General features: G+C 49.9%; 1 protein-coding gene across 1 annotated transcript in view; it reads left to right on the top strand.

The window, feature by feature from the left end:
• The window catches only part of ITGAE (integrin subunit alpha E), a 73610-nt gene that overhangs the window by 10259 nt on the left and 50284 nt on the right, over nt 1–13067 (top strand). Inside the window, exon 2 of the mRNA XM_032138917.2 lies at nt 5540–5660. Within this exon, the coding sequence (XP_031994808.2) occupies nt 5540–5660 (121 nt within the window). The remainder of the gene's footprint in view (nt 1–5539; nt 5661–13067) is intronic.

Below are 13067 nucleotides of genomic sequence, written 5' to 3'. Positions count from 1 at the left end.
CAGGTGCCCACCACCACGCTGACTTATTTTTGTATGTTTAATAGAGTCAGGGTTTCACCATGTTGGCTAGGCTGGTCTTCAACTCCTGACCTCAGGTGATCCACCCACCTCCGCCTCCCAAGGTGCTGGGATTACAGGCATGAGACACCGCGCCTGGCCTCAAAATGTCTTTTTAACAGTTGGTTTGTTCAAAGCAAGATCCAAACAAGGTCCACACATGACATGTGGTTGCTGTGGCTCTCTCCGTCTAGAGTGCACCCCCATCCCCATTTTCTGCTTTCATGTCTTTGATTTATGGCAGAGTTTGGTCACGTGTGTTGCAGAATATCTACGTTTAGGATTTGTGTGTTTGCTTCCTCTTGGTGTGATTTGTCTTTTTATTCCCCAAATTGCCTAAAAACTGGAGGTTTAACGTCAGGTTTCAGTTTTCTGGCGAGCATACTTTAAGCAGTTGTGAGGGTTTTGCCCTACTTCCTGCAGTTATTTCACCTCTTTTTCTTGTGTGTGTGTGTGTTTGTTTGTTTGTTTGTTTAAGACGGAGTCTTGCTCTGTCACCAGGCTGGAGTGCAGTGGCGTGATCTCGGCTCACTGCAACCTCCCCCTCCCAGGTTCAAGTGAGTCTCCTGCCTCAGCCTCCCAAGCAGCTGGGACTACAGGCGTGCACCACCATGCCCAGCTAATTTTTGTAATTTTAGTAGAGACGGGGTTTCACTATGTTGGTTAGGCTGTTCTTTGTTTGTTTGTTTGAGACGGAGTCTCGCTCTGTCACCCATGGTGGAGTGCAGTGGTGCGATCTTGGCTCACTGCAAGCTCCGCTTCCCGGGTTCACGCCATTCTCCTGCCTCAGCCTCCCGAGTAGCTGAGACTACAGGCACCCACCACCACTCCCGGCTAATTTTTGTATTTTTAGTAGAGACGGGGTTTCACCGTGTTTAGCCAGGATGGTCTTGATCTCCTGACCTTGTGATCCGCCCGCCTCAGCCTCCCAAAGTACTGGAATTACAGGCGTGAGCCACCGCGCCCTGCTGGGCTGGTCTTGAACTCCTGACCTCAGGTGATCCACCCACCTCGGCCTCTCAAAGTGCTGGTATTACAGGTGTGAGCCACCGTGACCGGCCCTTCTTTTTCTTTTCTTTGCTGAAGTGTTTTAAAGCCTTAGTACTCAGAATGTGGTCGGAAGACCAGCAGTGTGGGCATCCCTTAGAAGCTTGTTGGAAATGCAGAGTCTTGGGCCCTTAGCTCCTTCCTAGAGTGTCACACCAAGAAGGACTTATGCCTGGGAGGCCCACTCCTAGGGATGCTAAGATTGACTAGTGGGCTCAGGTGGTGTCAGCCTAATTGTAAAGTTAGTCTGTCAGACTCTCATTTAGAAGTTTTACCTATTGACGATCCTGGCCTGAATTAATTATTGTATTTCATTAGGGCTCACAAAATAGTTTGGTTCTATTATTCTTCCTTCATTTATTAGTAATAATTTATCCATAAAAAAGGACATTTTTCTTGCCATTTTTATAAAGGCCAGATAAACAAATGAAAAATAAATTTAAGGCTGGGGGAGGTGGCTCACGCCTGAAATCCCAGCACTTTGGGAGGCCAAGGGGGGCAGATTACTTGAGATCTGAAGAAGACCAGCCTGGCCAACAGGGTGAAACTCCATCTCTACTAAAAATACAAAAATTATCTGGGTGTGGTGGCACATGCCTGCAATCCCAGCTACTGGGGAGGTTGAGGCAGGAGAATCGCTTGAACCTGGGAGGCGGAGGTTGCAGTGAGCCGAGATCGCACCACTGCACTCCAGCCTGGGTGACAGAGTGAGACTCTGTCAAAGAACAAAAAACAAAAGACAGAAGAAAGAGAGAGAGGGAAGGAAGGGAGGGAGGGAGGGAGGGAGGAAGGAAGGAAGGAAGGAAGGAAGGAAGGAAGGAAGGAAGGAAGGAAGGAAGGAAGGGAAATTTAAAAGATAAGAAGTACTTTTTCTCATTAACCAGGATGATCTGATGACCCTGAAATGCACTTCATATAGGAAAGGGAAGAAAAATGCTTAATACTTTTCCTTTAATAGTCAGTTTTCAGAGTAAAGAGATGGTGCCCTTTTTACTTCTATTGGTAACAAATTTTCTTTTTCTTTTCTTTTTTTTTTTTTTTTGAGACAGTCTTGCTTTGTCACTCAGGCTGGAGTGCTGTGGTGCCATCAAGGCTCACTGCAGCCTCAACTTCCTGGGCTCAAGTGATTCTCCCACCTCAGCCTCCCAAGTAGCTAGGACCACAGGCAGGCGCCACTGTGTGCAGCTAATTTTTTAATTTTTTTGTAGAAACGGAGTGTCGCTGTATTGCCCAGGTTGGTCTTGAACTCCTGAGTGTAAGTGATCCTCCCACCTCAGCCTCCCAGAGTGCTGGGATTACAGGCGTGAGTCACCTTGATTTCTTGTATTTTTCTCTCTCTTGTAAATATCATGAACTTATGAAAGTTTTATGTATTCAGTGTGTTTCACATACTTGTAATTATTATTCTAAATAATATTATTTTAATTGTAATTATTATTTTTAAATAATTATTTTAATAATTATTATTATTTTTAATGTAGACTTTTTAAAAGTACAACATACAGAAAAACAGACAAATTTAGATCAGTAAATTTTCATATTAAGTCACACCCGTATCAAGAAACAGAACAGGCTGGGCACAGTGGGTCACACCTGTAATCTCAGCACTTTGGGAGCCCAGGGTAGGAGGATCACCTGAAACTAGGAGTTCAAGACCAGCTTGAACAACACAGTGAAACCTTGCCTCCACAAAAAAAAAAACAAAATTAGTCAGGTCTGGTGGCACAGGCCTGTAGTCCCAGCTACTCGAAAGGCTGAGGCAGGAAAACCACTTGAGCCCAGGCAGTCGAGGCTGCAGTGAGCTGTGATCACACCACTGCACTCCTGGCTGGGCAGCAGAGTGACAGCCAGTCTCAAAAAGCAAAAAAGAAAGAAAACATACAATGTACAACCTTGGGGGCTAAAACAAATTTTTTTGAACTTCATTAAACTTCAGAACATCTGTTTATTAAAAAAAAAAAGTGAAAAGGCAAACCACAGAGTAAGAAAATATTTGCAACACAAATTGATAAAAGATTAACTTCAGAATATGTAAAGAATTTCTACAAATCAATAAGAAAAAGACATGTCACAAACAGAAAAAGGACATTTCACAAAAGAGATTACCAAAATAATCAGAAATCATGTAAGGAGACTTCAGACATCAGAGAAAGGCAAATTAAAACCGGGCGCGGAGCCTCACACCTGTCATCCCAGCACTTTGGGAGGCCGAGGAGGGCAAATCACGAGGTCAGGAGATGGAGACCATCCTGGCTAACACGGTGAAACCCCGTCTCTACTAAAAAATACAAAAAATTAGCCGGGCGTGGTGGCGGCCGCCTGTAGTCCCAACTACTTGGGAGGCTGAGGCAGGAGAATGGCGTGAACCCAGGAGGCAGAGCTTGCAGTGAGCTGAGATCACGCCACTGCACTCCAGCCTGGGCAACAGAGCGAGACTCCGTCTCAAAAAAAAAAATCCAGATGGACCAAAGTTTCAAACATAAGAAATTAAAGAAGAGGCCAGGCGTGGTGGCTCATGCCTGTAATCCCAGCACTTTGGGAGGCCGAGGCAGGTGGATCACTTGCGGTCAGGAGTTTGAAACCAGCCCGGCCAACATGGTGAAACCCTGTCTCTACTAAAAATACAAAAAATTAGCCGGGCATGGTGGTGGGCACCTGTAATCCCAGCTACGTGGGAGGCTGAGACAGGAGAATCGCTTGAACCCGGGACACAGAAGTTGTGGTGAGCCAAGATTGTACCACTGCACTCCAGCCTGGGCGACAGAGCAAGACCCCGTCTCATAAAAAAGAAATTAGTAAAAATAAATTGCTGACTTAAGTATAATTCAACTCTAAACATTTCAGCATACATATCAACAAAATGTGTTTGTGCTTCTTTTTTAAGGTAATATTTACATACAGTGACATGCACAAATTCTACGTGGACCATTCATTGAGTGTGTTTTGACACATGCACACCTTGGTAATTCAAACATCAAGATATAGAATATTTTCATCATTCCAGAAAGTTCCTTCTAGCCCCTTCCCAGTTAGTCCCATCCTCTCAAGCATTTTTTTTCTAACTATAGATTAGTTTTGCTGGTTCTAGAACCTCATATAAATGGAGTTATACGATATGATTTTTGTTGCCTTAGCTCAACAAATCTGCTGTGCTCTGTTTGAATTCCCTTTCCCTGCATGGGGGTCATAAAATTCCTCCAGAAAGAAAGCTGAGGGTAATGATAGGGCTCGTGTTATTTGTCCATGTTTTCTAGAGATCACTGTCCTGCTCTGCTTGTTGTCAAATGTCTGAAAACGTTTTATAGGTTGTGTCCAGTATTCCAGTTGTTTATGGTGAAAGAATTAATCCAGTACCAATTATTTCTTCATGGAAAGGCCAAATAAGGGACAATTTGAGAACCAATATAGTGATAACAGATTATAACCATTGAATAAAATAGAATTCACGACCCTATCCTGCTGTAAATTAAAAAATCACGGAAATGAGAAGAAGAAAGATGTAAGGCTTCTGTCGCTCAGTATAATGATTTTTGTTGTTGTTGTTTTGAGACGGGGTCTCGCTCTGTTGCTCAGGCTGGAGTGCAGCGGTGCAATCTCGGCTCATTGCAACCTTCGCCTCCCAGGTTTAAGCCATTCTCCTGCCTCAGCCTTCTGAGTAGCTGGGATTACAAGAACGTGCCACCGCGCCTGGCTAATTTTTGCGTTTTTAGTAGAGACGGGGTTTCATCATGTTGGCCAGGCTGGTCTCGAACTCCTGACCTCAAGTGATCCGGCCGCCTCGGCCTCCCAAAGTGCTGGGATTACAGGCATGAGCCACTGGCGCGCGGCCAGCATAATGATTTTTGGGATTCATCATGCTGCTGTATCTGTTGTTGATTCTTCTTTGGATTCTACTGTAGGAATATACCACAGTGGGTTTTTCCAGTCTCCTGTTGATGGACATTCGGGTTGTTTGCAGTTTGGGGCTCTTCCGAATAAAGCTGGTATAAAACATTCTTGTGCAGGCAGTTTTAGGGATACATGTTTTCTCGTGGGTTGCTTGAAGGGGGTACATAGAACATATGCAGGCCCTCTTCCTGGGGCTCACAGTCTACTGTAACTTCAATACAAGACACGGTGACGTGAGTACGCGCTGTGTGTCAGGTGCGGAAATGACAGTAAGAGGTGTGAGGAGGTGGGAAGTGCTTCTTTGGGAAGAGCTGGGGCGGCTTCTTAGAGGAGGGGTCTCGGGTACTGGTACAGCTTGGTTTAGTAGGAGGATCAGAGGCTCTGGGGCAGATACACCTGTGTCTAGTCTTTCTCTCTTGCACACACATAAAGATCCTTGGGGAGTCTCACTTTTCTCAGCTGTAGAACAGGGTTCATGACGCCACAGGATTTGCTGGAATAATGGGAGTAAAAGGCCTCTTTCATTAAACGCTCCTTTTCCCCGCAGGCCTGGCCCTGCTGGCCGCTTTCAATGTGGATGTGGCCCGGCCCTGGCTCACGCCCAAGGGAGGTGCCCCTTTCGTGCTCAGCTCCCTTCTGCACCAAGACCCCAGCACCAACCAGACCTGGTGAGTAGGACCGGTGGGCGGGAGGCTTTCAGACTGAGGGGGCTTCCGGGGAATCTGAGATGGGCCCCAGAGACGGCCATGGCACCCCACCCCACCCCACCGTCAGGAGAGGAACTCCTTTCTCTTTCAGAAGGGCATGCAGGAGAAAGAGAGAAGGCGTGAGAGAGGCTGTGGGCATCGGGACAGTCTGTGGGGTCCACGGAACCCCAGCCTCACGCCTCACTGGGCCTCTCCCTGCTCCATTGCCTAGGGGGAGGGTGGACTTAAAGACAATTTTAAAATAAAGCATATTAAGGCTCTTTTGTTCCTTATGGAAGTAACACGTGTTCAATCTAGAACATTTGTAAACAAAAAATAACAAAGAAAAAACTGGGCCTGGCACCGTAGCTCAAGCCTGTAATCTCAACACTTTGGGAGGCTGAAGCTGGAGGATTGCTTGAGGCCAGGAGTTCAAGACCACCCTGGGCAACATAGTGAGACTCCAACTCAAAAAAAACAAAAACTATCTGGGCATGGTGGTGCCCGCCTGTAGTCCCAGCTACTCGGGAGGCTGAGGCAGGTGGACCACTTGGGCCCAGGAGGTCGAGGCTGTAGGGAGCCGTGATTGCACCATTGCACTCCAGCCTGTCTCCAGAACAAAAACCCTGAAACTACGAGGCACAAGAGTGTAGTGGGTAAGAGGCAGGCTGTGGTTCTGGCACCCAGGGTTCAGTGGCAGCTTCACTGTGTATTTGCTGTGCAGCCTAAGCAACGTGCTCAGTTTCCCTTCTCTGCAATCAGCGTGGGGATTTACCTACTTCACAGGATTGTCGCAAAGACTATTTGAGATAATGCATGTAAAGGGATTAGCACAATTTCTGCCGGGTGCGGTGGCTCACGCTTGTAATCCCAGCACTTTCCGAGGCTGAGGTGGGTGGATCATTTGAGGTCAGGAGTTCGAGACCAGCCTGGCCAACATGGTGAAACCCCGTCTCTACTAAAAATATAAAAATTAGTCGGGCGTGGTGGCGGGCGCCTGTAAGCCCAGCTACTTGGGAGGCTGAGGCAGGAGAATCGCTTGAACCCGGGAGGCGGAGGTTGCAGTGAGCCAAGACCACACCATTGCACTCCAGCCTGGGCAACAAGAATGAAACTCTGTCTCTCCAAAAAAAAAAAAAAAAAAAAAATAGAAAGAAGGAAAAGTGCACACCTCATAAGCATGCAGCTCAGTGAACGTCCACAGAGTGAAGCAGCATGCAGATCCAGGGCGCGTGAGCTGCCGCGCCTAAGCCCCCTCTAAGCCCTGCACTCCCTTCCAGACACATCTGCTGCCAAGAGTAACCTCCAGCTGACTTTCATCTCCGTGCATTAGTCTCGCCTGGTTTTGAATTTAATATCAGTGAGGCATACAGTGTGTGCCCCGCTACGTTGGGCTCCTCTCTCTCCACGTAAGGCCTGTGAATTTCATCCGTCGTGTTGCCCGAGGTGGTACTTCTGGTTGCCAGGGTTACATTGCGTCAACAGTACTGATGATTGGCATTTGGGCAGTTTCTTTGAGCTGTGATGAATAGCACTGATGTGCACCTCCTTTTGATGGATGAATGTTCTTTTTTTTTCTTTTTTTACCCCTCAGAGTTGATCCCAAAGAATGTACTCATTTTGGGGGAGGGCATATGTGCTCAGGAGTGCAACTGCTGGGTCAGAAGTTACGCAGTTGGTTCTGCATTCAGTTTTCCAAACTGTTTGCAGGGCATGAGCAGGTTTCAGTCAGCGTTTTCTGTAACTGTCTCCTGCCCAGTTCCCTCCCACCAATACCCCAGTGACCCCACGTCTCAGCTCCAGGTCCCACCGATGTTCACAGCCCCTCCCTCAGAAGCCTAAAGGCCAGGGTGCAGGAGAGAGTTTGGAGCCGTGGCGCAGAGGGCCCTGAGTCCACCAGGGCCTGGGGGAGGGCCCAGCGGGGCTCCCTGAACAGCAAACCTCCCTGAACACCTGCTGAAGCAGAGAGGGGCTACCAGGCTTGCACGTGCTGGGGAGGAGGATGTGGTGGGAGGCACTTCGGGTTTCTGCTGCAGATGGTGGGGCCGGAGACCACGGGCCTGTCGCACAGGGCAGGAAGTACACTGGCTGGCCGACTCGGCCCTAGAAAAAGGAAGGGGCTGGGCTCTAGCTGGGTTCCAGCTCCCACATCGGTGGGACCTGGAGCTGAGACGTGCGGTCACTGGGGTATTGGTGGGAGGGAACTGGGCAGGAGACAGTTACAGAAAATGCTGCCTCTCAGTCACATTGTCTCTCTTAAAATGTAAGAGACCAGGGCTGGCAGCGTCATGGGTTTTGGTTGCCACAGAAGGTATGTGTGGGACAGACAGCAGACATGGAAATAGACCCTGGGGGCCGGGCACGGGGGCTCACACCTGTAATCCCAGCACTTTGGGAGGCTGAGGCCGGCAGATCACTTGAGGTCAGGAGTTCAAGACCAGCCTGGCCAACATATAGTGAAACCCCATCTCTACTAAAGATACAAAAAAAAAAAAAAATTAGCTGGGCATGGTGGCAGGTGCCTGTAATTCCAACTACTCAGGAGGCTGAGGCAGGAGAATCACTTGAACCCGGGAGGTGGAGGTTGCATTGAGCCGAGATCATGCCATTGCACTCCAGCCTGGGCGACAGAGTGAGACTCCGTCTCAAAAAACAAAGAAAAAAATACTAAAGAAATAAATAAAGGCAGGAGATGGACAAGGGTTGCTGGGCTGTACCCAGCTCAGGGTGTAATAGGACCCCTGTGGCTGTCAGCTGATGGCCAGTCGTCTGTCAGAGCTGGTCGGTCAATGGTTTGTCAGTCACGTGGTCAACAAACCTGCAGACTCCTGGCAGTGGGGGATAAAAGGTGTGGGGAGCAGAGGTAGCTCAGAGGGCCCAGGCCATGTCATTGCATGATGGCGACATGAATGGCAATCTTGGGATCTGCAGTGCACGCCCTGCACAACTGTTCATGATGGCCTCCTGGGAACACGCAGTCCAGGTGGGAAGAGAGGGTGGGGGTGGGGGTGGGGTGTTATAGTCAGGGCTGCTGCAGGGCCTGGAGGGGATCAGGCTGCACTTCCTTTGGGAGGGCTTCCTGAGGGGCTGGGCTTTGGGATGATTTGTCTGCAGGAGGAGGCATCGCAGGCAGAGGAAACAGTCCTGGCAGAGGACTGAGGAGGAGGGAGACTGGAGGCGGGTCCAGGCCTGCACCTACCCCACCAACACGGGGTCTGCCGTGGAGCCCAGTTTTGACCCCACCCTTCATGGGGGAACAGGGAAGGAGATTCTGGGTCTAGGGCTGAGGTCGGGGCTGGGGAGAGAGGCAGGGTTGCTAAGGAAGCGACCTAATTTGGGGGCTCAGCTGCAGAGCCGGAACAGAGGAGCAGCTCTCTGCTGCACCCAGCCCTCCGCCCCTCAGCCCTGCCCCAGATGAGTCCCCTTAGCTGTTACCTGGGCTGTTGTTCAGTAGCCACTCAACAAATACTTACTGAGCCCCTGTTCTGTGCCAGGCATTGCTCCAGACCCTGGGAATAACATGGTGAAGAAGATAGATAAGATCCTTCGGGACCTACTGCCTGGTGGGGAAGACAGATAATAGGCACTATCAGATGATGACAGGTTCTGAGAAGGAAATCAAACAGGGTGATGCGAAGCAGAGTAACTGGGTTGTGAGGCGGGGCTGGGTAGAGAAAGCACTTATGAGGAGGTGACAGGTGAGGCTGGGGAAGGAGAATAAGCCAACCTTGGGGAGAGTGGAAGTTGAGGGCTCTGGGCACAGCAAACAGCATGGTGGAATGAACAGCACGGTGGAGAGAACAGCACCATGGAGGGAACAGCATGGTGGAGGGAACAGTGCTGTGGAGGGAACAGCGTGGTGGAGGGAACAGGGCCGTGGAGGGAACAGCGCCGTGGAGGGAACAGCGTGGTGGAGGGCCTGAGGCAGGAAATGCTGGCACTGGTCGCCCAGGAACTGGGGCTGCCACTGACAGAAGGGACAAGGTGTAAACTACATGAGTGGGCCAGGTGCTGTGGCTCATGCCTGAAACTCACTGTAACTCACTGGGCTCACTCCCAGCACTTTGGGAGGCCAAGGCAGGAAGATTACCAGAGCCCAGGAGTTCGAGACTAGCCTGGGCAACATGGCAAAACCCCGTCTCTACAAAACATAAGAAAATTAGCCAGGTGTGATGGCACGCATCTGTGGTCCCAGTTACTTGGGAGACTGAGGTGGGAGGATCGCTTGAGCCTGGGAGGTCAAGGCTGCAGTGAACCGTGATCACGCCACTGTACTTCAACTTAGGTGACAGAAGGAGACTCTGTCTTAAAAAAAAAAAAAAAATTATGCGAATAAATTAAAAACCAAATAAATGGGCCAGGCACGGTGGCTCACTTCTATTAATATAGAAGTTTTCTTGTAGTTTTGGAGGCCAGAAGTCTCAAAAGGTGTCAGCAGGGCTGGGTCCCTTCTAGAAGCTCTGGGGGAGAATCTGTTTTCTTGCCTTTTTTGGTTTCTAGAAGCTGCCTGCATTCCTTGGCTCACAGCCCCCTCCTCCTCCTTAAGCCTGAAGCATAGTAAGCTTTGCATCTTTCTCCGACACTTTGGAAGGCCAAGGCGGGAGTGCTTGAGCCCAGGATCAGCTTGGGCAACACAGTGAGACTTCATCTCTATAAACAAATTAACAAAATCAGCTGGGCACGGTAACTCGCTCCTGTAGGCCCAGCAACTTGTGAGGCTGAGGTAGGAGGATCGCTGAGCCTGAGATCAAGGCTGCAGTGAGCCGTGATCACACTACTGCACTCCAGCCTGGACAACAGAGCAAGACTCTACCTAAAAAACAAACAAACCCCACAAAATAACAGGCGGCTATTACCATTGACAAGGCAGGACAACGATGGAAGGAGCATTTGGAGAAGAGCTGCTTTCTAGAAATAATTTGGAGAGTTGGGTGCGGTGGTTCATGCCTGTAATTCCAGCACTTTGGGAGGCTGAGATGGGTGGATCACCTGAGGTCAGGATTTCAAGACCAGCCTGGCCAACATGGTGAAACCCTGTCTCTACTAAAAATACAAAAATTGGCCAGGTGTGGTGGCTCACACCTGTAATCCCAGCAATTTGGGAGGCCGAAGTGAGTGGATCACCTGAGGTCAGGAGTTCAAGACCAGCCTGGCCAACATGGTGAAAACCCCACCTGTACTAAAAATACGAAAATTAGCTGGGCATGGTGGCAGGCGCCTGTAATTGCAGCACTTTGGAAGGCCAAGGCAGGAGAATCGCCTGAACCCAGGAGGCGGAGGTTGCAGTGAGCTGAGATTGCGACATTGCACTCCAGCCTGGGTGACAAGAGTGAAACTCCATCTCGAAAAAACAGAAAAAAAAGAAAGAAAGAAAGAAAGAATTTGGAGAAAGAACCAATGGGGTTGGCAGGTGGACTGGATGTAGGGCATGAGTGAAAACATGACGGAAGCAAGGATACCTGCTGGGCTTCGCCTTTAGAACTTAGTTGTTGCTGATGCCATTTGCTGTGGGGGGAAGATGAGAAGAAGCAGGCTTGACAGGAAAGACCACAAGTTCTGTTTGTTTCCTATTGATGCTGTAACAAGTTACCACAAATGTAGTGGCTTACAACAACACAAGTTTATTATAATAATAATTATTATTATTATTTGGCACTCTTTCACACAGGCTGGAGTGCAGCAGCGAGATCTTGGCTCACTGCAACTTCCACCTCCCAGGTTCAAGTGATTCTCCTGCCTCAGCCTCCCGAGCAGCCGGGATTACAGGCATGCACCACTATGCCCAGCTAATGTTTGTATTTTTAGTAGAGACGGGGTTTTACCCTGTTGGCCAGGCTGGTCTTGAACTCCTGACCTCAGGTGATCCGCCTGCCTTGGCCTCCCAAAGTGCTGGGATGACAGGTGTGAGCCACTGAGCCCAGCTGCAAGTTTATTATCTTGTAGTTTTGGAGGTCAGAAGTCTGAAAAGGTGTCAGCAGGGCTGGGTACCTTCTAGAAGCTCTGGGGGAGAATCCGTTTTCTTGCCTTTTTAGGCTTCTAGAAGCTGCCTGCATTCCTTGGCTCACGGCCTCCTCCTCCTCCTTAGGCCTGCAGCGTAACAAGCTTCACATCTTTCTCCGACTCTGATTCTCCTGCCTCCCTCGTAGAAGGACCTTTGTGATTACACTGGGGCTTTACAGCCCACCCGGGACAGCCCTGGGGGCTTCTGGGATGGGAGGGGCCTCCTTGGGAGGCTCCCAGCATTCCCCGCGGTCTTGCCGCTTCTCCCCTCTGCCTGCCTCATCGTCCCCCTGAGTCCCTGCGGCCCGCCTATGCCACCCTGCGGCCCCGTTTTTGGGGCCTCCCTCATAGAAGGACCCTTGTGATTTCACGGAGCCCACCCAGATAATCCAGGATAACCCCCCCATTCATGATCCTTGATTTATTTAATCACATCTACGAAGTCCCTTTTGCCATACAAGGCAACATATTCACAGGTTCTGGGGATTAGGATGTGGCCATCTTTGGGGGGCCATTATTCTGCCTACGATAGCAGATGGAGAGGTGGGAAGTTCAGCCTTTATAGGTGTATTGAAGCTATGGGCTCGGAAAGGATCACTAGGGAGACTGCCGGCGAGGAAGACGGTGACCCAGCCCCCGGATCCTGCTGGCAGATAGAGGTCAGACCGCGAAGGCACCAGCGAAGGCCTGAGGAATGAGGACAGTAGACGGAAATCTAGAAGAAAGTGTTTCAAGGAGATGGTTACTCATGTCTGGGGCTTCTGAGAGGTCGAGGAAGATGAGGACAGAGAGGGGTCCGTTGGATGTGGCATTGGGGGGACCCCTGGTGACCTTCACAGGAACTGACTCAGAGGGTGGGAAGTCAGCTTGGGGTGGGTTCAGTTGGGGATGGGCAGATGGATGCACAGGTGCAGACTTTCTTATTGTTCTGTAAGCCATGCCGATACGTGAATGTATTTCATAATGTATTAAACTGTAGGGTGATAGGAGTTGAGGAAGTGGAGACGGTATCTCATTTCCGCCCCCCATCCTATGCTCTTTAGTCTGTCCCAACCCACCAACCCACTGTAGCCACATCATGACCTTCTTTTCTTTTTTTTTGAGACGGAGTCTCGCTCTGTCTCCCAGGCTGGAGTGCGGTGGCGCGATCTCGGCTCACTGCAAACACCATTCTCCTGCCTCCGCCTCCCGAGTAGCTGGGACTACAGGCGCCCACCACCACGTCCGGCTAATTTTTTGTATTTTTAGTAGAGACGGAGTTTCACCGCATTAGCCAGGATGGTCTCGATCTCCTGACCTCGTGATCTGCCCGCCTCAGCCTCCCAAAGTGCTGGGATTACAGGCGTGAGCCACCGCGCCCAGCCTCATCATGACCTTTTGAAAGCACAG

The sequence above is a fragment of the Hylobates moloch genome, unplaced genomic scaffold (genome assembly GCF_009828535.3).
Source record: "Hylobates moloch isolate HMO894 unplaced genomic scaffold, HMol_V3 SCAFFOLD_19, whole genome shotgun sequence".
In the NCBI taxonomy this organism is placed as follows: Eukaryota; Metazoa; Chordata; class Mammalia; order Primates; family Hylobatidae; genus Hylobates; species Hylobates moloch.
The sequence above is the reverse complement of the archived record's forward strand: the minus strand, read 5'-3'. Positions and strand labels throughout refer to the sequence as shown.